Genomic DNA, 25,675 nt, shown 5'->3' with positions numbered 1-25,675 from the left:
CCCCGTTCCCCAAGTGGGGAGGGACTTCAGACACCCCTGGAGTGCACTCTTAAAAATGAACTTCACCGCATAGCACGCTCCTAGCCAAACATCATCTCGAATGATATCGTTATCTGCCCTGATTTGTTGAAAACGGGAGGCGTACGCCTTTTTTGTGACACTTATGCTGTCCATAATTGTCACAGAAAAGGCGTACGCCTCCCATTTTCACCAAATCAGGGCAGATAACGATATCATTCGCGATGATGGTTGGCTAGGAGCTTGCTATGCGGTGAAGTTCATTTTTAAGAGTGTGGCTTATACTATGTACATGTACATAGTATAAGCCACACTCTTAAAAATGAACTTCACCGCATGGCACGCTCCTAGCCAACCATTATCTCGAATGATATCGTTATCTGCCCTGATTTGTTGAAAACGGGGGGCGTACGCCATTTCTGTGACACTTATGCTGTTCATAATTGTCACAGAAAAGGCGTACGCCCCCTGTTTTCAACAAATCAGGGCAGATAACCATATCATTCGAGATAATGGTTGGCTAGGAGCGTGCCATGCGGTGAAGTTCATTTTTAAGAGTGCACGTGCAGTTTTGTTATAACACGGCTCTAGCCGATCCTTGCCGATCTCGCGACGGCGCTTACTTTTCTAACACGCCCAGAAAGGCTAGAAGGCATACTCTTGCAACGTCAGTTCACCGAATGCAGTTAAGCGGATTATCTGTGAGGGGAAAGTCAACCGCTTTCGGCCAGCTGGGAAAGGATACATGAGCTTTTCGGCTGGTTGGGCATGGCGGAAAATGATCTAAATAGGCAAGGGGCGGGAGCGGCTTGCAAGATGAGGAAATGTCCAATGGCTCCTGCTGAATCATTTACGTTTTTTTCTTTTACCAATCAATCAATCATCACTCAGTGAACTATAGCCGGAGAACTATACTATATGGTGTTGAAAAATGACACACTCACATGGCACATTGCAGCTAGCTGGCTATAAAACGATGCAACAACATATTGCCGTTGTATATAGTAAATGGGCCATTTCCGACAACGCGTATGCGCATGTCCAGCCCTTGCATCCGCCATCTTCGAGTGGAAAACGTCACTGGACCCACCTGCGGGCGACTGTCATGTTCACTGGGGGCGGAGATAATCGGTTTCAAGGTTACGCGGACGTTTGAGGTCTACATTTGACAACGCTTTGGGTCACAGCCCAACCTGCCGAATCCCAGTTCGCCGAATGCAGTTAAGCGGATTATCTTTGAGGGGAAAGGTCAACCCCTTTCGGCAAGCTGGGAAATGATATGGGAGCTTTTTGGCGAGTTGGGTATGGTGGCAAATGACCTGTAGATAGGAAACGTGCGAGAATCATTGAATCCCTTAGTGAACAGTGGCTGGAGAAGTAGAAATTATGTTGAAAGATTGAATCCTTGCCAACAGCTCGCATGTCTTCTCCGACATTATTTCATTAACAATATGTGTGCTGTTTAGTAATTTGTTCATTTAGAGTAAGAAAAATCTCTTCGAGACATTTCAGTCCGTTAAATTTTCTGTGCTTTTCATTTAAATATTTTAAAGGTATTTTATTTCGACTCCTGAACCTAGAAGCCGTAAGCTCTGCGTCACTATCGTGAGGGGTCCTACCGTAGTAACGTTGTGGCTGGCTATGAGGATGGTTTTGAAACCCTCTACAATCGCTTATTAACCAATTACAGCGAAAGCGTAATGCTTGCCAAGGCAATGGAAAGCCCCATGAGAGATGAACGTAGGAAGGACAGAACGTCCCACGAACAATCGAATTGGTTGATTTACGGCGTGTTAGTTACATAGCGTTCTGCCTGCCGGTGCGGCGGAAGACAAGTTACACTGGGAGGTAGCACCGGCGAGAGGGGGGGGGGGAATGAAGCCCCGGACCTCATCACGGGCCTGCCCGACCCAATGCCCGACAGCTGCAAACACCAGGGGACGTGAGGAGGGGGCACGGGCAGGACTCCGTAGTTTTGCATCCCCGGGGTCTGTAATTTCTCTCACCGGCCCTGCTGGGAGGACATAGCGCGCTGGGCCACCTTTATAGGAAACCTTACCAACATCTAAGGAGAACCCAGAGAAAACATCCAGACAGCGCAGTCGGGTCACCTCCCAATTTCGATGTGGAAGGCGATGGTCTTAGCCACTAAGTCACGGTGGTAAGGTAAATTCGGCGAATCGGGAAGGGACATGTCGGTCATTCGGCCAGTCGAACCAGCACATTTGGAGGTCAAGGGATTACGGCTGTCTCCCGGCCTTCAAAGCATTCGGCGAGTAGGGATTCGGCAGATTGGGAGGACACGACGCTTTGTACTGGTAATGAGTACAGTGCGCTTTCACTCTTTCCGCATTCTTCTCCCCCCCCCCCCCAATCTTCTCTTACTGCTTTCCCACGCAACGTGCCAGTCCGAAAAGCGTCACCATGTTTATTGGGGGGAAAGACACGACGTTCGACATTCCGCCGCCAGGGGCGACGCGAATATGGAAATGGTCCATTACAATATCCCCCGAGACTATAAGGGAACGTAGCCAGAGAGCGCGTAAACATGATAAATATTTAGGAGTAAATCTGTTGAATAGAGAGACGACAAATTTATCCACAGCAATAGTAGGGGGTCGTCTCCGTATCAACCTCCACAGATGTGTTTCTTGTTTGTGTGTGATAGCGTAACGTTTCCTGGTCTAGGGCTTTTCGTATTGTATCCTTGCCATCATCTCGCATGTTTTCTTACCATTCTTTAATTAACAATACGTGTATAGTTTCGTAATTTTATAATTTAGTGTAAGAAAAAAATCTCTCCAGTGTCGATTTTATTGCGATACACTTCAAACCATTAAGCTTTAAATGTTGCTTTTTAAACCAGATATTTGATTACGGCTTCTATTGGTCTATGCACTTAGGAGCCGTGAGCTCTGCATCACTATCGTGAGAGATCCTGTCGCAACGTTGTGACTGGATATGAGGATGATTTCAATTATTAACCAAGCAAAGCGTATATTATTGCGTATCAAGGTAATGAAAGCACCCCATGTGAGAGGAACGGAGGTGCTGGTTGCGACGGAACTGCTTGCCGTCGTCGGCCACGCTCAGGCGGGCAATGTCAGGTAAACCTCAGGGGGATTGTGCGTCCTGGGCTGACTTCACAGAGAACTGTAGCAACATTTGTCCTAAAGCGTCTGAGGAAAACCCAGCGAAAACACCCAGACACCACAGCCGGTGTCACCTCGCAGTCTCGGCTTGAAACACCATCATCGTAGGAACACAACGTTCCACGAACAATGGAATAGGCGAACTGCTTGCTTGCTTGCTTGACCGAGCGATATACCTTCCGGTGTTGTGGAAGGCACGTTGCCCTGGAAGGGCCGTGCCTCCTGGGCCAACTTTATAGGGAACCTTACCGACAGCTGAGGAGAATCCGGCGTAAACACACAAGGCAGCCGGGTCACCTCCCAGTTTCGATGATCTTAGCCACTAAGCCACGGTAGCAAGGTAAATTCGGCGAATTGGGAATAGACATGCCGGTCATTCGGCCGGTTGGTACAGCACATTTGGAGTTCAAAGGATTAAGGCTGTCTCCCGGCCTTCAATGCATTCGGCGAGTTGGGATTCGGCAGACTGGGAAGACACCCGTGCAACGTGCTTTTCTCTGCCTATTATTATCCCCTACCCATATACGCAAACATGGCCCGCGTGTGAATTGACTTGACGTTTTGCGACGCAGGCACCCGAGCATCATCGTCCCTCATATCGAAATCCTTCAACCATGGATCCCTCGAGGATCCGATGCAAAGTCGTGGAAAATACAACGACGGACCTCCTGGGTGATTTTCCCGGAAACACTCACCTCACCTTCTGCAGCATGAAGTTCTGTTCTCAGTGCAGTGGAGGTTTCAGCAAAACCGCTTACTGCACCTCTGTCCTGACAAGAGACAAACGTATGCCTCTTTTAATTATTCCCAGGGCACAGTTATTCCCATCCCATTTATATTTAAAAAGTTTGCGCGCACTGGACATGCTGTTCGGGCCTTCTATACCGAAATGTACCTTCGCCTGGCACTGCCCGCTGTTGTTGCTTTTAATACAGAACACGTTTTAACCGAACTACACCCTAAAAAGAAAACTTTGCCGCGCAATACCCTTTTACTCGGAGTTTCAATGGTCCTTAGAATGAGTGACGATCGAACGCTAACGTAACCAGACGCTGCTACACGGCCCCATTGGTTTACCATTGGCTATGATCCTGGACACGATGGAAGTTCGTGAAACGCTATCGAAGCCTTCTCTCAAGGGTCCTCGGGAGCTGCCGCTGATAGCCTCGTGATCAGCAAGCAAGCTATAAACAAACCTACATAGTGAACCTGCAAGAAGCGCTATGAAAAGTCCTGAAACTTCATTATAACAGTTATCACAGTTGTTACGTGTGGCTTGCATTCATACATTTGCTTTTCTACTCTCAACATCACGCACTCCGCACAGTGTCGACATCACGCAGTCGTAGAAAAATGCACATTGTATTATAGTAGTTAAAGAACAATTCAAACACTATTGAAATCCAAAAATCGTTTTTTTTTTCTTACAGACGGTGTTGGTCTACTAAAACCATGCTAAAACCAGCAATGTTATGTGTTAAGAGGGGTTACGACCTCCGGCGGCCCCTTGTATTCTCTATGGGTGAAACAATGCAATTTTTTGCAGCTAAACTGAAATGATTTGGACAAAAATGGCCTTGTTCGATAGCTTTTCGAATTTCAAGCAATTCATATTGGAGACGTTTGCAATTCTTTTTGCCGTAGTTTTTAAAAACCTTACGAAAGCTGCAAAAAGTTAGGTCTCTCGCTTTTGGAAGTTCGTAGCTCGTTTAATGTAGCACATATGCGAAATTTAATCAGTAGCATTTGCGCGGAATTATTTCTTGAATATTTGGTGTCAGTGTTATGTCTGCGCATGCCTCCAGTTGTTCACAATATTGAAAAAAAACTTAAGGTATGTACGGCTCCGTGAACTGCGCCGTCTTGCCATTCGTACAGTAGCGCCACATTGCCGGTCACAAGAGAACTTCATATCATTCCGCGGAATGCAGTCTCTGTTCTGGCACCCTATCCCAGAAGGGGTTTCCCCGGCAGCGGAAGCGCCAAACTGAGGTCGTGAAACCTGTCTGAGGAAATCCGCGTTGTGGTAGGTCGTTGCAAAATAATGGGAAGGTCTTGAGAATAGGGACGTTCGCCCGGAGCGCGGCAGCGTTCGGCAGCGCGACACTAGCGCCGCCTTTCTCCCCTGGTACGAGGATGAAAAGTAGACTCGTGCACGACCTCTTCCACCTGTTGCCGTGCAATATCTGAGAATGTACAGCCCGGGTAACGGGAAAAATGAAAGCCTGGACCAATTTATAAAATGTATTATTACATGTTATGTTATATGATTACAATTATAAAATGCACGAACTGCACAAAGAACACCGGAGCGTACCTGTACCATATCTGTTTTTTTTTCTTCTGTTTTTGCATTTAAAATCAAGCTGATAGCTGTGTGATTCTGCAAGCTTATAAACTTGAGCTGTTCGGTTGTTGTATTTGCTTCGTTCCCCACGCTTAGGTTTTTTTCATAATGAATTTCGTCGACCAGTTCGCCTGCGTCTACGCCATTCTGTCATGGACGTATGTCTGGGCCTGCGTAGTGCTATGTGAAAATCACGAAGTAATGAGGATTATGCATTATTTTTTTTTAATTCTTAGTTACATATTCTGCAAATATAGGTGGAACAAATTCCTAGACAGCGAGTGCTTGGCAAGCATAGGAGGAGTATAAGGTGTCGTGAGTGCATATGTAAAATGATCATACTTACGCAGGATCCACCGGAACTCATTGCAATTGGTCCTTGGATTATGAAAGTTGTATTGTACTCGAGACATGTCCCTCATGAAGTTAGTTCTCATTCACAGCCAAGTGTCTCAAAGTCTGTCTCAAAGTCTTTGATGACTGTTCTGATCTGACTCCCATATTCCTCTCTTCCGAAACAGTCACGGATATGTGACAAGTGGTAGCTTGGTTTCGAGTAAGCAAAGAGGGGAAAGAAATGATGTAACGCTCATAAAAAGAGCCGAGTAATGGTTTCTGAAAAACATTATTAGCTCTCGCTCCATTCATTTAATAAATCATTACTCCAACGGGTCTCACACCCTCTTCGTAAACCTGAGTAATATATTTGAAACCAGAGATATCCAACTGTATGCATTTAGGCTTTATTCTTCAGTCAGGTTTCGCTCAGAGCTATAGTAGATCTACGACACCTGGGAGTCACATTTTACTCGTATTTCGAGCCTGTCCGAGAATATTCTGCCAATATTCCGCGCACTGTTGACGGTTTCCCTTCTTCCGACTTGATGGGGAAACAATCCCCGGTCTCTTTCGCCTTATTAAAAGTGCAACAAAGCTCGGTCATTATGACACAGCACATACCATGTGCGTGATGAGAGAACACACTACTTTGGAAAACTTAGCACTTAAGAAAACTTCACTTAAGAAAAAATGGTCCCGCAAATGGTCCCGCCGGCAGGCGACCGCGCGGCCAAAAATACAGGGGCATAGTTGTAAAATCGCTTTTCAGGTGTGACAGCGCAGGAATTCCATACTTTTCCTAGAAGCGCTACGGCTTGGTATTTTGCTCGGGACTGAAATTTATTATGTTCATCAAGTTGTACACATTTTGGACAATTGCACTTGGTGACTCAGTGGAATATATGCTCCTTCTGCAGCGCGCATCTGACATGAACACATTTGTGCGCACCAACACAATGCGCTTCTTCCGCCGTGTGAAATGTATTCTCCAAAGAGCTCAGTTACAAATCAATTCGAAGGTTGAATTCGAAGGTGTCCGCCCATTTGATGGATCGCCATTTGGTCGAACGGTCCCGAAAAAATGGGAATGAGCCTCGGAAAATTTGATAACGGAACAAATGGTCTCGGAAACAAATGGTCCCGAGGGGTTAGAGCGGAAAAAACTGTCTCATGCGTAGGCATGGTTTACGACGTTCAAACCCCTCCCGAAATCGTACATTTGGTAGCGCATTTGGGAGAGGGAGACGAAGAGTAAACCCTTCTCTCCTATGGAAATTTCCTCCTGAACCCCTCCAGAATTTTTTTTTTTTTTTTTCTGGCTACGCTACTGCCGTGCACGGCTTGGTTACCCTCGCAGAAAAAACTCTAATTATTGTACGTCATAGCAGTATGGAAGAGAAGGTTGAAGAGCTTTTAATGTGGCAAACGAATAGGTTATTCAATAAAAATACTAGGCACAGAGCCTATACCAATCTGTACCGAGCGAAATATTGAACGCTGTAAAGATTCATATTTATTTTACGTTTTGTCACATTTATATCTTATTTGCTTGAAAATTTGTTTCTTCGTTTCAGTACACTAATTAATATTTTTAGTTTAGTTACCATTTTCTCTTTTGTCGCATTCCACATTCAATTAACATTGCGCATATCAGTAAAGAAAATATTTAGGTCACTCGTAGCCTTCCCTGTTGGTTTTCGGACCATATGACCATTTGGGCCATATGACTATTCTGGCCTTCTGGGCATTTCGATCTTCTGGACACCTTACCCTGCCCTGCTCATTTGATTCAAATGCTCAAAAGGCCCAATTTTTTTTCGGGTCTTATGAACATTTGGGCGTTCTGATCACTTGGGCCTTATTTACACTCGGGCCATATCAGATGTTACCATCTTCAGGTAACATGTATGTTGTAAGGACCAAATTTAGATTCACTTGCACATAAGCGCAAAGTAAATAAACTAAAACTGGGCGTCGCCCACTTCATCGAACGTCGTTTGGTCGAAAGACGTTCGTTGGAAGGGAGTTCAAAGCTCCGTGGAGTGCGTCGTACGAATGTCGGCAGAGTTCCCCGTGAAGTCGGCCCAGGACGCATACTAACACACTGTCCCCCACTCCTTCCTGCTTTCCTCTCCATCTGTTCACATCTGTACGCCGCTCATAGCCACAGTTGCTTCGCGACGTTACCACGGAATAAAAACAATTGCTTCACACCACCGTGATGGTTTGCTTTGCTAATAGAGCTCTACCCGAGAAACGTCATCATGACATTGGTAGACAGACTGAAAGCGAAACAGATCGGAAAGGGAAGGCTGGGTTCCACTAATGGACGCTTGTTCGCTGCCTCCTATTGAAAGAAAAGTAGGACCGAAGGTCGCATCCCTTTCAGGGACCATCGTAATCCCCTCAAGACCGTGGCTTTCGGGCGCGACCTTGTTCCCCTCTAGCTTCGAGCCTAGTTCAACTCTACCAAATTCGTGGCGCTGTCGAACACTATGACGTCATTTGTTTACAAACAGGGAGAGGTCAATTAATCGGTGTATTTCTTGAAATTTTGGTCATATTCTGCAAAAGCGCGATTGTAATGGAATAATTAATCATTTTTTGCCAAAACTGGCCACTTTCTGAAAACCCTGTGTGCCCCCGTCCCAACAAAAGAGATTGTGTGGGACAGCAACTGGAAATTACACTGTATGTATTCGTATGTGTATATTCGTAGGACTTTGTAAAGTCACCCGAGGATTGTGTCAGTCGTTCGCGGCTGCTTTCTCCGTCTGTGTTTGTAAAATTGATTGCGCATTTATATGGTGGCTCCTGATGACAGCTTGGCGAATAACACAGGGTTTCGAGACACATTAAATGTCATCTCACAGGACCTTTAACTAAACCCCTTGCTTTGTGCGTGCAGAGCTAGCTTTCGAAGCTACTGCGACGTCCGACTTCCTCGTTGAAGTGAAATGGAGTCCGACCCACGCTGAAAACAGGAGTTTCGTGGTGAAGGTGTGCGCGTCGGAGAGTGGATGCTACACAAATTGCTTTCGAGAACATGTCTTGGGAGCACAAGGGCGTTATGAAGTTCCTGCCGACCTCTGGAGCTTCAAACTCTCCCTGTATGTATATCGACCGGACGGAGTTCTACTGTTCCAGAAAAAGTTCCGTAGCAGAAGGCTGGGTAGGTTCACATTGAAATGAAGAAAGGATGAGAAACGTTTTGTATTTGAATGCTCGTCTAACAGATGAGACTATGAGATAATATACACCGGCTAGTATACCTTTGCTTCTTCGAAACAGGGGCGAATATCTTGTCATTGTTGCCGTTGCCGGGGACAGTAGTATAACTACCGTATTTTCCGGTGTATAACGCGCACCCCTAAAATCGGGCCGCATTTGAAAAAAGTTCCATGTATAACACGCATCGGTGCATTACGCGCACCGCAATGCTCCTACAAGCTTCTGTACTGCCACCGCTATGCACAATAAACCAAGGCGGCGTATAATATATGCATATGCTTTATTTGAAACATTTTTAGTTTCGCGTCCCTTCTTAATCACGCCAGCCTGCTGAAATGGATTCAGGATTATTGACTGAAGTCTAGCGTGCTTTCGCTGGCTTTGTCAACTGACCCTAAGAGATTTGTGAGAAACTCACAGCACACCCTGGAAGAGGCTAGAATTAGTACGACACCGACCAGAACAGAATCTCTGTAGGAAAGAGGATTTCCGCACTCTTAGAAATGAACTTCACCGCATAGCACGCCAACCATCATTTCGAATGATATCGTTATCTGCTCTGATTTGTTCAAAACGGTAGGCGTATGCCTTTTTTTGTGACACTTATGCTGTTCATAATTGTCACAAAAATGGCGTACGCCTCCCGTTTTCAGCGAATCAGGGCAGATAACGATATCATTCGCGATGATAGTTGGCTAGGATCGTGCTATGAGGTGAAGTTCATTTTTAAGCGTGCGTGTATAACGCGCACCGATAGATGACGCGCAGGACCTCTTCAGAGCAGAGCACTTTTTTACTGTATAACGCGCGCGTTATACACCGGAAAATACTGTACGTATTTTTGTAATATCTCTCAGTATTTGTACTACGTAGTATACTACCCATTATCCGAATTTATTTGCATTATATTGCATACAGGGTGTTTCACCTAACGTGAAAATAACTCATAGTAAAAAGTCTCTTTGTCTGAACAACACTCTAAAAACAGAGCTTCACCGCGTAGCACGCTGTGCGCCAACCATTGCCGCGAATGATAGGATTATCACTTCCGATACGAGGAGAGAAGGGGGCGTACGCCTTTTTGTGGCAATTTGGGTATGTGGAAATTGCCACAAAAAGGCGTACGCCTCCCTCTCTCCTCGAATCAAAAGCGATAACCCTATCGTTCGTGGCAATGATTGGCGCACTACGTGCTATGCGGTGAAGTTCTGTTTTGAGAGTGAAGGCCAACGCTGTTTATCTTAGGAGAGATTTTGGCAGGACGTCTGAGCACTGTTATCATATTGAATTCGCGAGAAATTCCGAAACTCCGAAATTTGCCTTGCCCAAACCGCCACCAATTTGTCGTTACCTTGACGCTAACACAAAAGGAACGGAATTCATCGGTTGCCATCGGATTTGTGTGCCAACGAAACCGCAATCTACATCTTCCCTCTTCTCTCCTCCTCGAGAAGCGTGACAATGCAGAGCCGGCCTCCCATTGAGCTCCTCAAGCACTTCCATTGGGCTCCGCAACCACCCGCGGTCATTGAACAAATTGTTTGGGGAAACCAATGGGAGATCGCTTTTTGAGGAGGAGAGAAGAGGGAAAGTGCGAACTGCGATTTCATTCGCGCATAAATCGCGCAACGGATGAATCACGTCAACTTTATGTTGGTATCGAGGTAGCATTATTTTTCATTTCGTGAGGGGATCTTTTTTTGCACTGTAGTGCCCCTTTAAGGGAAGAAAATCTGAAATTGAGGGGTGGGGCTGTCCTCGTGCTTTCCGCGTATGCAACTCTTAATTTGAATGCTGCGTCATCTTGAGTGTTTTGCAAGCATGCTTTGACATTGATGCAGAGGAAATGAGACACTTTCAATAAATTTCAGCCCCTGATAAGCCCTGCTTCTCGACGGCCGTTGTGAAGAGTTGGAGTAATCTACGGCTGTACTGGTGGCCGCACGATGACGCTTGCGACGGGTACCTTGTGTCCTGGTGCAACCACAAACTGGCTGGTTCGTCGCAATCCATAATGATGGACCCATTTTCTGATGACCGCTGCGTTATGGAAGTCAAGGGTTATTCGTTATCGCTGTACAGGATGCACGCTTTCGCATCCTATTTGTTTACCATACGAGCCTATCGTTGGGTCGACGGGAATCGGTCCGAGCGTCTCCTCAGCAGACCGCACCAAACACACCAAGTTACGATGATCAGTCCCGGTAAGCATTTATTTTCGACGATTCGCATCTTGAGTCAACGGAAGCATGTTGTCGGCTTGTCGGAGCTTTGTTACACGCGTTGAAGGCGTTCGCCTGTCCTTGCTTGAAAAGCTCGCAAATGCCTTCGTTTCTAGCTCATTGTACTACAGGTATTGAATAACTAAAGAAAAATAACCACATATTATGCTGTCACGCTGTGTTATACAGACTCAGAAGGCGTTTATTTAAAGCTGGTCCAACCGAATCCGCGAATCCTCGAATCATACACTCTAAAAACAGAACTTCACCGCATAGCACGCTGTGCGCCAACCATTGCCGCGAATGATAGAGTTATCGCTTCTGAATCGAGAAAAGTGGAAGGCGTACGCCGTTTTGTGGCATTAATCGTATATCCAAATCAAAAAGGCGTACGCCCCCGTCTCTCCTCGAATCAGAGGCGATAAGCCTATCATTCGTGGCAATGGTTGGCGCACAGCATGCTATACGGTGAAGCTCTGCTTTGATAGTATAAGCAGGGATTCGAGATTCGGGAATGCGAATCCCAGTGCCCAAAATGGCGAATCGAATCTTTCGAATCCACCAACCACGTTTGTTTGTTTCTTTTTAAAATTTGCGCTTCTGGGATTCGTCGAAAGCCCGATTGGCCTAAAAAGTTCACGCACCCCATTGACAGTAATGTCAGAAGGATTCTTCAGCACAACTTTTGCCATACACTCTTAAAAATGAACTTCACCACGTAGCACGCTCCTAGCCAACCATCATCTCAAATGATATCGTTATCTGCCCTGATTTGTTGAAAACGGAGGGCGTACGCCTTTTCTGTGACACTTATGCTGCTCATAATTGTCACAAAAAAGGCGTACGCCCCCCGTTTTCAACAAATCAGGGCAGATAACGATATCATTTGAGATGATAGTTGGCTAGGAGCGTGCTATGCGGTGAAGTTCATTTTTAAGAGTGTAGCTGATAAAAAAAAAAACGCAGTATAGGCCAGACACTGAGCGAGTGAGAATGCTGGTGTTTGAATAAACATCTTGATTAATTTAAGACTTTCAACTGTGTTTTCTTGTTTGTTTGTTTGTTTGTTTGTTTGTTTGTTTGTTTGTTTGTTTCTTTCTTTCTTTCTTTCTTTCTTTCTTTCTTTCTTTCTTTCTTTCTTTCTTTGTTTGTTTGTTTGTTTGTTTGTTTGTTTGTTTGTTTGTTTGTTTGTTTGTTTGTTTGTTTGTTTGTTTGTTTGTTTGTTTGTTTGTTTGTTTGTTTGTTTGTTTGTTTGTTTGTTTGTTTGTTTGTTTGTTTGTTTGTTTGTTTGTTTGTTTGTTTGTTTGTTTGTTTGTTTGTTTGTTTGTTTGTTTGTTTGTTTGTTTGTTTGTTTGTTTGTTTGTTTGTTTGTTTGTTTGTTTGTTTGTTTGTTTGTTTGTTTGTTTGTTTGTTTGTTTGTTTGTTTGTTTGTTTGTTTGTTTGTTTGTTTGTTTGTTTGTTTGTTTGTTTGTTTGTTTGTTTGTTTGTTTGTTTGTTTGTTTGTTTGTTTGTTTGTTTGTTTGTTTGTTTGTTTGTTTGTTTGTTTGTTTGTTTGTTTGTTTGTTTGTTTGTTTGTTTGTTTGTTTGTTTGTTTGTTTGTTTGTTTGTTTGTTTGTTTGTTTGTTTGTTTGTTTGTTTGTTTGTTTGTTTGCATTGCTCTGGACTGAAAGAGTTCAGGCAGGAACTCTTACAGTACAAGAAACATGATTTTGCTTTTGATTATTTCTTACACTCTTAAAAATGAATTTCACCGCACAGCACTCTCCTACCCAACCATTATCTCGAATGATATCGTTATTTGCCCTGATTTGTTGAAAACGGGAGGCGTACGTCTTTTCTGTGACACTTATGCTGTTCATAATTGTCACAGAAAAGGCGTACGCCTCCCGTTTTCAACAAATCAGGGCAGATAACGATATCATTCGAGATAATGGTTGGCTAGGAGAGTGCTGTGCGGTGAAGTTCATTTTTAAGAGTAGTTTGATGGAAAGAATTCAGACTCAAGGGTTTGTGTTTTCTGCAGTCGATGAACAACATGTTAAATAAATTACATTCAAGAAGAAGTATATGGGTATGTTTTCACCTGAAAGTGAGCTATTATTTAATTTGTCTTTTATTAAATAAATATATCAAATTCTGCTTTACAACACTCTTCAGTGAAAGCGTTTTTTTTTTCCTGACTTTTTCAACTCTTTTTAAGACAGGATTCGAAAGGTTCGAGATTCGTCCCACCTCTAGATTATATCATGGGCGTTTCTGATGGTGCACAGCTCAGTAGTTGAGAAAGTGTCATTAAATTTCTAAAAATAGGTTTAACTTCAGAAAATTATGAAACTACTTGGAATACACACACACAGACTTTTGCCACAGATTCAAACCGTTTGCATTCGTGTCACACGTTAATTAAGCTAATTTTGCTAATTGAACTCGAAAATTAGCCAAGCAGAGGTAACTTTTTTCTTGATGAATTCGGAAGCCAATGGCCATAGCACACTTCCAACCGAAATCACATGTTTTTTCAGAAGATTTGTACAAAAATTTGACAGCCGCAAAACCGTCCTCGTGCGAGGTGCTCTTGCTGATATTTACGTTTGCGGAACTTTTCGTTCCATCCAAATACCCTCCCTCCTATACGAACAAGGACATAATCACTCCTTCCGCCCTTATCAACGTGCATACCGTCAGTCCCCAGCCACTGATAACGTCGGTTACCGCGGTAATGCCCTCGATCGGGTGTGGTTGTTTGCACTTTGTCTCGATAAAGGCAGAGCCAGCATTTACGCAAACGCAAATTTCATGGAGCACGCCTTGCCAAGTGAGGTTTTGCGGCTGTCAAATTTTTGTACAAATCTTCTGAGAAAACCTGTGATTTCGGTTGGAATAGTGTACTGTGGCCATTGGCTTCCGAATTCATCAAGAAAAACGTTACATCTGCTTGGCTAATTTTGGAGTTCAATTAGCAAAATTAGCTTAATTAATGCGTGACGCGAATGCAAACGGCCTGAATCTGTGGCAAAAGTCTGTGGTGTGTATTCCAAGTAGTTTCATAATTTTCTGAAGTTAAACCTATTTTCAGAAATTTAATGACACTTTGCCAGGCAATGATAACACACTTTTCTGTTCCTATACCTACCTATACCCTACCGGTAACATAAGTCATATTCTATGGCTAATGCCTGCATTGCAAATAACATGTTCTCACGGCGACAAGCAACACTCTAAGAAAAAATAGAGTGTTCCCAACTCTTATGCAGTGTAAAATCTGTCACTGAGATCCCTCTTTTTTAGCGTAAAGTTCACTCCTTTTTTTCGAAAGCGTGTTACATTGTCGCCGGGGAGTATCTGTTGGTCCAGCACGGGAGTAAAAATTACTCTGCGTGGATGCGGGGCAAAATTATGCGGGGTTGTTATGTTCACTTATACGTTATTTTGTTACTGCTTTTGTTTACTGATGAAGAGTGCCTCTTTAACGTTCATGCCCTGAGCGTATACACGCTGAGAGGGGCTATATGGACGGGTGTACAAACCTTGAAACTTGGACTGACAAAGGATGGTTCATTAATATGCACATACTTTGGCGATCACTCACAATTAAGCCGCAATTTTAGAGTACAGGTAGTCAACGGACGAGAACCTGCGTATTCAGCGTGGTATGGCAATGTCATAGTCGTAATGTCATAGCAGGGTAAAGAGAGTATGGGAAGAGTAATGCGGGATAATCAGAATAACGATGGGTAGAGAAGAGCACAGAAAGAGTGTAAAAGTCATAGTTGCACTCCATTTACTCTTATTTACTGTTTCTTTTTTTTTTCCTTTGAGTGAAATGTGACAAAGAGATCATGAGCAACCAACACGTTGTTCTTAGGTTGAATACAACTTGTTTGCCCGTACCTTCCTCAGGGTTCTTGCTTGGTGATTTGGCGTCATTTTACACGTTCTTCTGCTCATGGCGTTCGCATGAGGAGAATTCAGGGACATCCCCCCTGAACGCTGGTTTCACCTTACTTCAGAAATGCCTTGTAAGATAAGCAATGCTACGGGTCACAACAGCTGAAAGGAGGAACTGTTCGTTACGGCGGGAGAGTAAGCCGGAGGCCCCGTGAAACGACTTCTCATTGTCTCGCTATCCTTCTGCCAGCGCGGTTATCAGTTTATCATTTTTTGTTTCCCTGATTTTTTTACCAGACGCCTCCTAAACAAGCTGAAGAAGCAATTTTGTTTCGCCGCTTCGGTTGTATGCCGATTTGAAAGCTCGCCGTTTTCAGGCTGCGGGAGTACAGCTTAGGAAACAAAAAAGCTTCTGAAACGCTGGGATTTTGTATTGAACTTCTCTCAGCCTCCCCTGCTGCTTAGGAGAGCAGGTGTTGAGCAGAATCCTTGGAATAAGTGAACTCACGAATTGTGTTCAAGAAATGTTCCCCTGGGGCCGCTGGGGAAGAGTTTAAATACAAGATTCCAGCGTTATAGGAACTTTTGTCCCAAGCTGTGTTGACGGCATAGGTGGATAGAATACAAAAAGCCCATCACAGGCCTAATCAAGAACTGCACATAGCTAGCGTTATCATTGTTCTCAAAATTGGCGCGCGCAGGGCTGCATGCGCATTGGCCGTCGCAGCGCATTATGAGGACATAGCGCGTGTTATATCCGGCCCCTTAGGTCATGTCTCAGTAATCAAAAACTTTCAATCAATCTTTAAAAATATAGATAAAAACGGGGATATTGAGTTCTGCACACGTTGCAGCAAGCTCACTTGCAAGCGGCTTTTAAAAGCGATATCAGGTGGTCGTGCAACCTTCAGGACGCTTACCAAACAATGCGGCCTTTCTTATACGTGACTACAGTTCTGCTATCCTCGCGCTTCCGGAAATCCACCAAAGAGAAAGTGAGCTAGTGAGCTAATTTTGGAAATATTCACCTGACACACTTGTACTGTTGGCCACAGAATTTGCACCACGCTGCGTTCGTGTGTATACGAAAACAGACCCAGACAACACATGAAATCCCGAGGACATCCCATATTGATCGAAGTGTCCGAAATGGGCCCCAATGTTCATATCCGAAAATGGACCTCCGTGGGACTCCCCTGGGATATTTATGGAGGGACATCCGTAGTCGTATATCCGCAGAAGGTCCTGTTACGGCTGTTTCACGGATTGTCCGAATCAGCTCCGTGATAGGATTATGTATGTATGCATTGCATGAGAGAGAGAAACGCGGGACGATGTAGCACTGCACAAATTCAACTTTCTATGAACCAACTCACTTTCTGAAACCAAATAAGTAAGAAACAGAGGCACTACCTTCACGGTGACTTAATACGCATAGCAATTTCTCATTTCACTGTTGTTTGTGTACGCAATCAAATTAAACTTAGGCATCCCACCCTTGATTCCGACTCACAAGCGAACGGCGCTTTCGAATGTGTAGAAGCTTGCGAGAACACCCATGAGCTGTGTCTGTTTTCTGTTCGGAAGTGAATGGCACTTCATTTCCAAATGTCTTTTTTTTTTTTTTTTTTGCTGAGTGGCCCAATCTCTCGTTGCTTTTTTCTTTCTTTATTTTTAGAAACGCCGTGCTTATTTTCCCTTATGGGAAAGAAAGCGGAGCAACAGAAAACAAAACCACTGGCGACGGTAGCAGATGTTTAAAAAATGGCAGAAAGACGCTTTATATTCTACTGCAAAGCGTATACTGACTTCTGAAAAATAAAAAAAAGTGACACACGCTGCATCCCAGAGAGCTCCTGCTTACGTCCGTATGCTCTGGTTGTGTCCGCAAGGTGTTCGTTCGTAGGAAGTTCGAAGCCCGGCCAAGTGGATCTCCGTAGTATACCCGCTGGAGGAATTTCATTATTCTGCGGATATCCATATCACCGTGAAAGTATATCCGATGGACATCCGTGGGACAGAATTTTCTGACTGGGAAGCGTAAAAAATGCCTATATTTTATGGGCCATATGACACGTTTACTGCATATGTTGCCTTTTTCAACCTAAAGATGTATAGGAGCCGAAAAAAAAAGAACATCAGTGGGGTATAAAAGAAGGCACGAGACATCCATTGCAAGTCCTGTCTTGCTCACGATATGTTAGAAACACGTGCTACGTCAAAAGTAGCACCTTATTCTAACTCAAGCAGGTGAAACTTGCATTGTTTTACTTTTATTACTCTAATTAAATATAATTTCGTGATACGCTATGCGGGACACCCTGTATGTGGATGTACTATGTATATTGCACGTACTTCCATTTAGACACTGTCTTATGTCTTGGTAATGTAGCTCTTTTCAGTATAACTTTTTATGCATGAAGGTTTTGGAAAATGACGTGTTCCTTGCATCGTTATGTAATGCGCACGCCGGATGTTTAACGTAATACAGTGCATTATTAAGTGTAATAAACGCATCTTCTGGGAGCATACGACAAACGTACACTGTTAAAACAGAACTTCATCACATAGCACGCTCATAGCCAACCATCATTCCGAATGATATCATTCTGTGTATTGATTTGCTGAAAATGGGAGGAGGCGCCTATCTGGGACACATTATCTTGTCCCAGATAGGCGCCTCCTCCCTGTTTTGAACAAATTAGGACACATAATGATATTATTCGGACTCATGGTTGGCTAGGAGCGTGCTATGTGGTGAAGTTCTGTTTTAACAGTGTACACTCTAAAAACAGAGCTTAACCGCATAGCACGCTGTGCGCCAACCATTGCCACGAAGGAGAGGGTTATCGCTTCTGATTCGAGGGGAGAGGGAGGCGTACGCCTTTTTGTGGCAATTTGGATATATGGTAATTGCCACAAAAAGGCGTACGCCTCCCCCTCTCCTCGAATCAAAACCGATAACCCTATCGTTCGCGACAATGATTGGCGCACTACGTGCTATGCGGTGAAGTTCAGTGGGTGACACAAGGCTACGCAAAGCCTGGCAGTAGATGAAAAACTACTTCCTTTTGTAAGCGACACCGCAAAGAGTCATAGCGACACAATGGACATATAATCTTGTTCCCGTCCAGTTTTTGTTTTATTGTCTTGCACAGCCCCCCCCCCCCCTCCCTTTTTTCAGACTTTGTTCCTATCTCCGTACTGCTTACCATTGCCCTGTTGGCTCTCATGGTTACTCTTCTTGGCAGACTACCGAATGTTTCACTAAGCAGGGTAAGTGCACCAAACGAATCGTATATTGTCAGGCGTTCTTTGAGGGCTAATTTTCTCTCTTTGAATACCGGAGAGAATCACTCACATTACGCGCGTCGTATGGAGATTACAATGATTTTACTGCATGATATATTGCATAGTTCCATTGCGTAGCTTTACGCGATTAAACGTGCGGCACCTAGTATGTGTAAATCACAGGCAGCATGGGTAGCATCTAACCACGTTGTGGTTATGAGATCCCCCCATTCGCGCTTCCAGCGAAGCCGTAGCCACCTGACGGCGATTTCGAAAAGCTGCGAGTGGAGGTCCGAGCTCGCGTCCGGACAGGGAAGCGATACGGCGGTACACGTTTCTCTTGCTTATGGACAGGAAGTTTGAAAGAAAGAATGTATCGAAATAGAAAAGATGAATGTTGCATTACTAGTTTCTTCTCAGACTGTTGGAAATACCGCTCGCTTTCTTTTAATAGTCTTCTAATCAAGAATAATGGAACGGAAGTCCAATGTGTCGACCCATCGCACGAGTTTCCTGATTAGCTCTGTCACCACAAATTTATCTTTATATTAATCTTAGTAATACAGAACGAGCAACCGGAATGTCTTTGTCATGTTGACATGTATGCATTTTCAGACCTCAGACAAAGTAAACAATATCACCGTACTAATGCGGCGTAGCCTAGCGTTCACTATATGGACGATCTCTGGGAAAGACAGCTTCCGTCTGGTGTCCCACACGTATCAACGAATGACTCGCAAAGATAAAACTACCACACCAAGTTGTGTGTGAATACCAAGAGCAGTGCAGAAAACGAATACTTCAATTTGCCAAAGCATCTCTTGCAGCACTCAGATGTTCGCCGCAGAGCATATGACATATACAGGGTGTCCCAGAAAACGTGTCATTGAATTATAATAAAAAAAACTACGCCACCTAGGATCATGCGGTCAACAGCATTTGTTCTTATTAGGTTTTTGCCACCTCCAAATGTGAATGTCATGTACTCCAGGTTTAATTATGTAAATATTTGCGAACTGAACTCGGAAATTTGCCAAGTAAAGGTAACCTTTTTACCCCACCAATATGAAGAGCGTGCCGAATTCACTCAAATTCATGATAATTCACAGTGATACTCACGAGCTATCCCATCCGAAAAAATAGCCGAATATCATGCTTTTCGGAGCACCGGACCATAGCGCGCGATGACTTTTTGAGCGCAATCGCTCGCAGTGCGACGAAAGGAGGTTCCGAAGCCAGCCCACACACTCTTAAAAATGAACTCCACCGCATAGCACGCTCCTAGCCAACCAACATCTCGAATGATATCGTTACCTGCCCTGATTTGTTGAAAACGGGAGGCGTACGCCTTTTCTGTGACAATTATGAACAGCATAAGTGTCACAGAAAGGCGTACGCCTCCCGTTTCCAACAAATCAGGGCAGATAACGATATCATTCAGGATAATGGTTGGCTAGGAGCGTGCTATGCGGTGAAGTTCATTTTTAAGAGTGCAGAGTGATAGTAGAAAAAGTAACAGTTCCTAAAATTGGGAGAGGGAGAGCATTATCCCAGCGAAAGTCGGACGTGATAAGCCGTGCCTGTTTTATATCTTTCTGCGATGTCGGGGAGGGCTGGGTTTCCAACCTCCTTTCGTTGGACTGACAAAGATTGCGCTGAAAAATTCATCGTGCGCTATTCTGTGCGACCTCCGTAGAGCATGATATTCGGCTATTTTTTCCGATGGGATAGCTTCTGAATATCCCTGTAAATTATCATTAATTTGATTAAATTAGACACGCTCTTCACATTGGTGGCGTAAAAAAGTGACATTTACTAGGCAAATTTCCGACTTTAGCTCGCAAAAATTTACATAATTTAATTTACGTTACACGACATTCACACGAGGAGGTGGCAAAAACCCAGTAAGAACAAATGCCATTGACCGCATGACTCTAGGTGGTGTAGTTTTTTTAGTATAATTCAATGACACGTTTTCTGGGACACCCTGTATGGTAAATAGTTACACATGTTGCTAAAGCAGGGGAGTCAGATATACGCATGAGTGCCTACACTCTTAAAAATGAACTTCACCACATAGCACGCTCCTAGCCAACCATCATCCCGAATGACAACGTTCTCGCCCCTGATTTGCTGAAAACGGGAGGAGGAGCCCATTTTGTGGCCATTATGCACGGCACAAAATAGCTCCTCCTCCCGTTTTCAACAAATCAGGAGCGAGAACGTTGTCATTCGGGATGATGGTTGGCTAGGAGCGTGCTATGTGGTGAAGTTCATTTTTAAGAGTGTAGGGCTTTCAAAATATGTGTTATTCATGTATAACGTTGACATACAGTCACAGAGTTCTGCGAACATCGGGATGAAAGCTAACATCACATGAGCACGTTTTGTCACTACCACACCAAATAATAAGAAGTGTTCTCTTGAGCTCTGGGCGCTGGCACGATCCACCCGAGTCACCTAGGTAAGAGCGCAGCCGAACAGCATACCGGAGTCCCATCCGCGCTGTCGCGAGCCCGGAATGACCATCCGGAACCCCACGCGCCCGCTTCTCCCGGTCGGGTAGCGAGCCAAGTATGTCTTCCACGCGGTCGCTGAATTGAAACTTGAAACCAATGTCACCGCAGTGGAAACGCTAAGTAATGGCGAAACCTAGTTGCGCTGTACATGCCGTTTTTACCACTTCCGGTTTGGTGCCAAAACGACATCCGGTCTGACAGCAAACACGCTCTGCGCCAACCACTGTGCCGATTGGTACAGTTATCCCTTCTGATTTGAGGAGAAACAGGGTCGTATACGCTTTTTTGTGGCAATTCAAACTGCAACAAAAAGGCATACGCCTCCCGTTTTCAACAAATCAGGAAAGCGAGAGATGTAACTCTGCATGGCGGCTGGTTTCGAGCGTCCTTAGTCGTGCAAGAACCGGAAGCCTTTGAGGCACCGGAAGTTGTGGCGGGGGCTAGTTTATGCTTACCCGATAATGCCATGTATTTTCTGTGTTGCTTGCTTCGAGTTGCCGCTGCAGGAAGGAGTACGTGAAAATTGAAAGGACATTAGTAAGTTTTTTAATGATATTGCTAAGTGTGGAAGTGTCACGTAAAGAGCAATTATCCTTTCTCAATTAACCGCTTAGCTCACTCTAGTGCGTACCTCCTGAAGCTACACTGTTAAACCAGAATTTCACCAAATACGAGGGGTGTTCAAGTCAAACCGGGACTTTTCATTTTTCGCAAAAGTAAAATGAACTTACAGGCGAGAAATTAGTTTTATTTTTCAACGTAATCTCCAGCTGCACTAATGCACTTGTCCCAGCGTTTCACGAGGGCTTGCATGCCAACAGCGTAAAAATCCTTACCGGCTCGTAGCAGCCATGATCGGACGGCATTCTTGACCTCGTCGTCGCAGCTGAAGTGGCGGCCCCCAAGAAACGCCTTCAGTGGCCCGAAGAGATGGAAATCGCTGGGGTCGAGGTCTGGACTGTAAGGGGGATGTGGCAGCAACTCCCAGCCAAGTTCCTGTAAGGTGCGTGTCGTGAGATGCGCAGTATTCGGGCGTGCATTGTCCTGTAGGAGGAGGACTCCTTTGGTGATGAGGCCCGGCCGCTTTTGCTTCAGCGCCTTATGCACATCCATGAGAACCTGACAGTAATATGTACTATTGATGGTGGTACCACTGGGCAGAAAATCAACATGAACAACGCCAGCCTTGTCCCAGAAAACCGTGGCCATGACCTTACCCGCAGACGGGGTGCTTCGGAACTTATTGGGAGCTGGCGAGCCCGGATGCTTCCACTGTTTTGATGCGCGTTTAAACTCAGGAGTGAAGTGGTGCACCCACGTTTCATCGCACGTGATGATTCGCAAGGATGATCGCAAGGAACGGCTGTCCTTCAGTGTCGAAACGGTACCTTAGCTCTCGGGAGATTTCCAGTCTTCACTGCCGTTCAAGCACGGAGAGCTGCCTCGGGACCCAACGGGCACTAACTTTCCGAAACTGGAGGTGTTCATGAATGATAGTGTTCAACGTTCCCACAGAAAGGTCCGTCTTTCGAGCCAGTTCGAGGCATGTTATCCGTCGGTCCTTGAGGATCAGGCGCTCCACAAGTTGGATGTTCTCAAGAACTCTGACACTGGGCTCTGAGCCGCCCCGGCCGGGATCGTCCTGCACTGATGTACGGCCGTCTCGGAACCGTTTGCACGACTCAAACGCTTTGCTGCGGCTAAGTGTATCCTGGCCATACTGAGCCTGAAGTCTTCTGTGAATTTCAGATGACTTTACGCCTTCATTCAGGAGAAACTTCATGACAATTCGCTGTCCGATGTGCGCGCTCACCTCGTTGTCGGTCATCTTGTCGAGCACGTGTCTTCTGTTTTGCACAAACTTTGGACCACCACGTGGTGAACGCAGAGACCTGTCGCGTGTGAAATTGACGAAAAAGCAGTAGCGCGAGCCATTTGTACACTCAGGAGACAGAAATCCCGGTTTGACTTGAACACCCCCCGTAGAACGCTCCTAGCCAACCACGCTTCCGAATGATATCATTCTGTATCATGATTCGTTCAAAACAAGGGGAGGAGCCTATATGGGACATGCATAATGTATCCCAGATAGGCGCCTCCTCGCCATTTTCAGCAAATAAGGACACAGAATGATGTCATTCGGAATTATGGTTGGCTAGGAGCGTGCTATGTGGTGAAATTCTGTGTACCCGTCGCTTCTCAACGACGTGGTGTGCGGGCGGTACATCTTGTAAGTATGTTGTTAAAACAGAACTTCACCACATAGCACGCTCCTAGCCAACCATCATTCCGAATGATATCATTCTGTGCATTGATTTGTTGAAAATGAGAGGAGGCGCCTATCTGGGACAGATTATCTTGTCCCAGATAGGCGCCTCCCCCCTGTTTTGAACAAATCATGACACAGAATGATATCATTTGGTATGATGGTTGGTTAGGAGGTGGTGAAGTTCTGTTTTAACAGTGTAGGTCACGCAGCTTGAAGTGAAGGACGAAGGACACGACCTTATCTTCGAGCTGCTTCATCCACATGCGTACGTCCCATGTAAGCTGTTCAAGCGACTCGGACACGAACGTCACCATATCATGCTCACCAATTGTCTCTTGCTTTCAGCATCGGCTACAATTATCACCCGCAAATCGTTTCGAAGAAAACGGTGCAGGAATGCAGAGGCCTTTTCATGAGAGACAGATTCCTCCCATCGTTCTTAGACGCCATTCTCGCGGAGATTTCTAGCGCCTCACTTGTGGTGCCAGCCTATGGTAGCCGACTGCACGACTTGTGGCGTACCATACGCTTATGTTACTAGGCGTCCGTGGAGAATATGCAGTTAAAAGGAGGAAGCAATAAAATACGTCATGAAACAGGCAATTGGAACTGCGTGCGTTGTGTGATATCTATTTGCTCTTGCATATGCGAAACAGGCAGTGGAAAGAGCAACAGAACTTGACCGCCAATACACTCAGAACCAGCCGTGTAAGGACGGCGAAACGGACACGGACGGTCATGTACCAACGCGCCCGGATGCTTTTAAGTCAGAACTAGCCGTCATTTGAGGATGATATCGTCCTCTTTCCTGATTTTTTGAAAACCAGAAGTGTGATACAAGAAGGCCGTACAGTTCCTCGGTGGTTCGGTAGCCTCCCTCTCTCGTCCGGATCAGGTCGCGGTACGGTAGCGAATTTCCGTATAAGCGAATGAAATGTAGGGGTGCGTGCAGTTTCTTGTTCCCGCAGGACGTTGTAGATGGTGGACTTTCCGCCATAGAAGCCCAGCCCTCCTTTAGCCCAGGCTTGAAGGCTAGCAATACCTCCACTCTAAAAACGGAACTCCACAGCATAGCAGGCTCTGGGTCAACCATTGCTACGAATGATATAGTCCTGTCGCCTTTAGAAACAGTGAAAACGGGAGTGAAAACAGTGAAAACGGGAGGCGTACGCCTTTTTTGTGACAATTATGAACAGCATAAGTGTCACAAAAAGGCGTACGCCTCCCGTTTTCAACAAATCAGGGCAGATAACGATATCATTTGAGAGTATGGTTGGCTAAGAGCGTGCTATGCGGTGAAGTTCATTTTTAAGAGTGTGGGAGCCTGCCAACGAAGGCTACTGAGGGATGTTCGCATGTTGTCTGTGTGGGTAGTTCTCGTGGGGCGTGTTAAGTACCGGGTCCGGAGCGCGTGCAGCGCGCTCCCTCGTACTAAGCGGGACATCTCCATTTGCGAAGTGTGGCGCCCCCGCGCTCCAACACACAAGTCGCGGTGCTTCTGCGCTCTCCACCCTCCTCTCCGATAGGACCCACTTGCACCATTTGTGCGTCTGCAGACAGCCGTATCGAAAGACCACTCTACACTCTTAAAAATGAACTTCACCACATAGCACTCTCCTAGCCAACCATCATCCCGAATGACAACGTTATCGCCCCTGATTTGTTGAAAACGGGAGGAGGAGCCTATTTTGTGCCGTGCATAATGGGCACAAAATAGGCCCCTCCTCCCGTTTTCAGCAAATCGGGGGCGAGAACGTTGTCATTCGGGATGATGGTTGGCTAGGAGCGTGCTATGTGGTGAAGTTCATTTTTAAGAGTGTACCGGAAAAGAACATTCGGTGACATCCAGAGGTCTAGAGGTGCTTTGCACACGCAACGTGCACACATTACGTTCATAATGAACGCTTTCTTATCTGAAAAACCCGTTTAGCGGACGCTCCACAGCGAGAGGGACAGAGTGGACGGAGCGTGCTTTTCAGAGCACTGAGCCGTCAACCCAGAGCGGGCTAACCGCTAGTTTCCCCAAACAGCCCCCACCCCCACCCCACTCGAGGTGAAACGAGTGGGGTCATTATGGTCAAACGAGTGGGGGTGAAACTCGAGGTCATTAGGTCTGGTTTCGTTGTGGTTAACCAGTCGCTGTGAAGAGGAGACGTGTCTTCCACTGGACACACTGTTTCGAAAGGCGACAGGAAGGGTAATTTCTAATCTCCACCTATTTCGATGGGCAGCATCGTTGGAGAACGGGTGGTCATAGCCTCTGGGATACATTTTCGCGAGCTACTGCTTGAAGTGAAACCAAATGCTGATATATAGCTTTGTTGCGGTTCGCCTATCGTGTTGAAGAGGAGTCGTGCCTTCTACTGAGCACACTGTGTTGCGGAAGACTATACAGGGAG

The 25,675-nt window shown here is 45.4% G+C and overlaps 1 protein-coding gene across 1 annotated transcript in view; it reads left to right on the top strand.

Annotated features, from left to right (window-relative positions):
- The window catches only part of LOC135400809 (uncharacterized), a 36,437-nt gene extending 12,598 nt beyond the window's left edge, over nucleotides 1–23,839 (top strand). Inside the window, exons 4-8 of the mRNA XM_064632735.1 lie at nucleotides 3,743–3,956; nucleotides 8,765–9,028; nucleotides 10,959–11,291; nucleotides 18,382–18,473; nucleotides 23,622–23,839. Of these exons, the coding sequence (XP_064488805.1) occupies nucleotides 3,743–3,956; nucleotides 8,765–9,028; nucleotides 10,959–11,291; nucleotides 18,382–18,473; nucleotides 23,622–23,744 (1,026 nt within the window). The 3' untranslated portion in view covers nucleotides 23,745–23,839. The remainder of the gene's footprint in view (nucleotides 1–3,742; nucleotides 3,957–8,764; nucleotides 9,029–10,958; nucleotides 11,292–18,381; nucleotides 18,474–23,621) is intronic.
- The last annotated feature ends 1,836 nt before the right edge of the window (nucleotides 23,840–25,675 follow it).

The sequence above is a fragment of the Ornithodoros turicata genome, chromosome 1 (genome assembly GCF_037126465.1).
Source record: "Ornithodoros turicata isolate Travis chromosome 1, ASM3712646v1, whole genome shotgun sequence".
In the NCBI taxonomy this organism is placed as follows: Eukaryota; Metazoa; Arthropoda; class Arachnida; order Ixodida; family Argasidae; genus Ornithodoros; species Ornithodoros turicata.
This window is presented reverse-complemented; position numbering and strand designations above follow the sequence as displayed.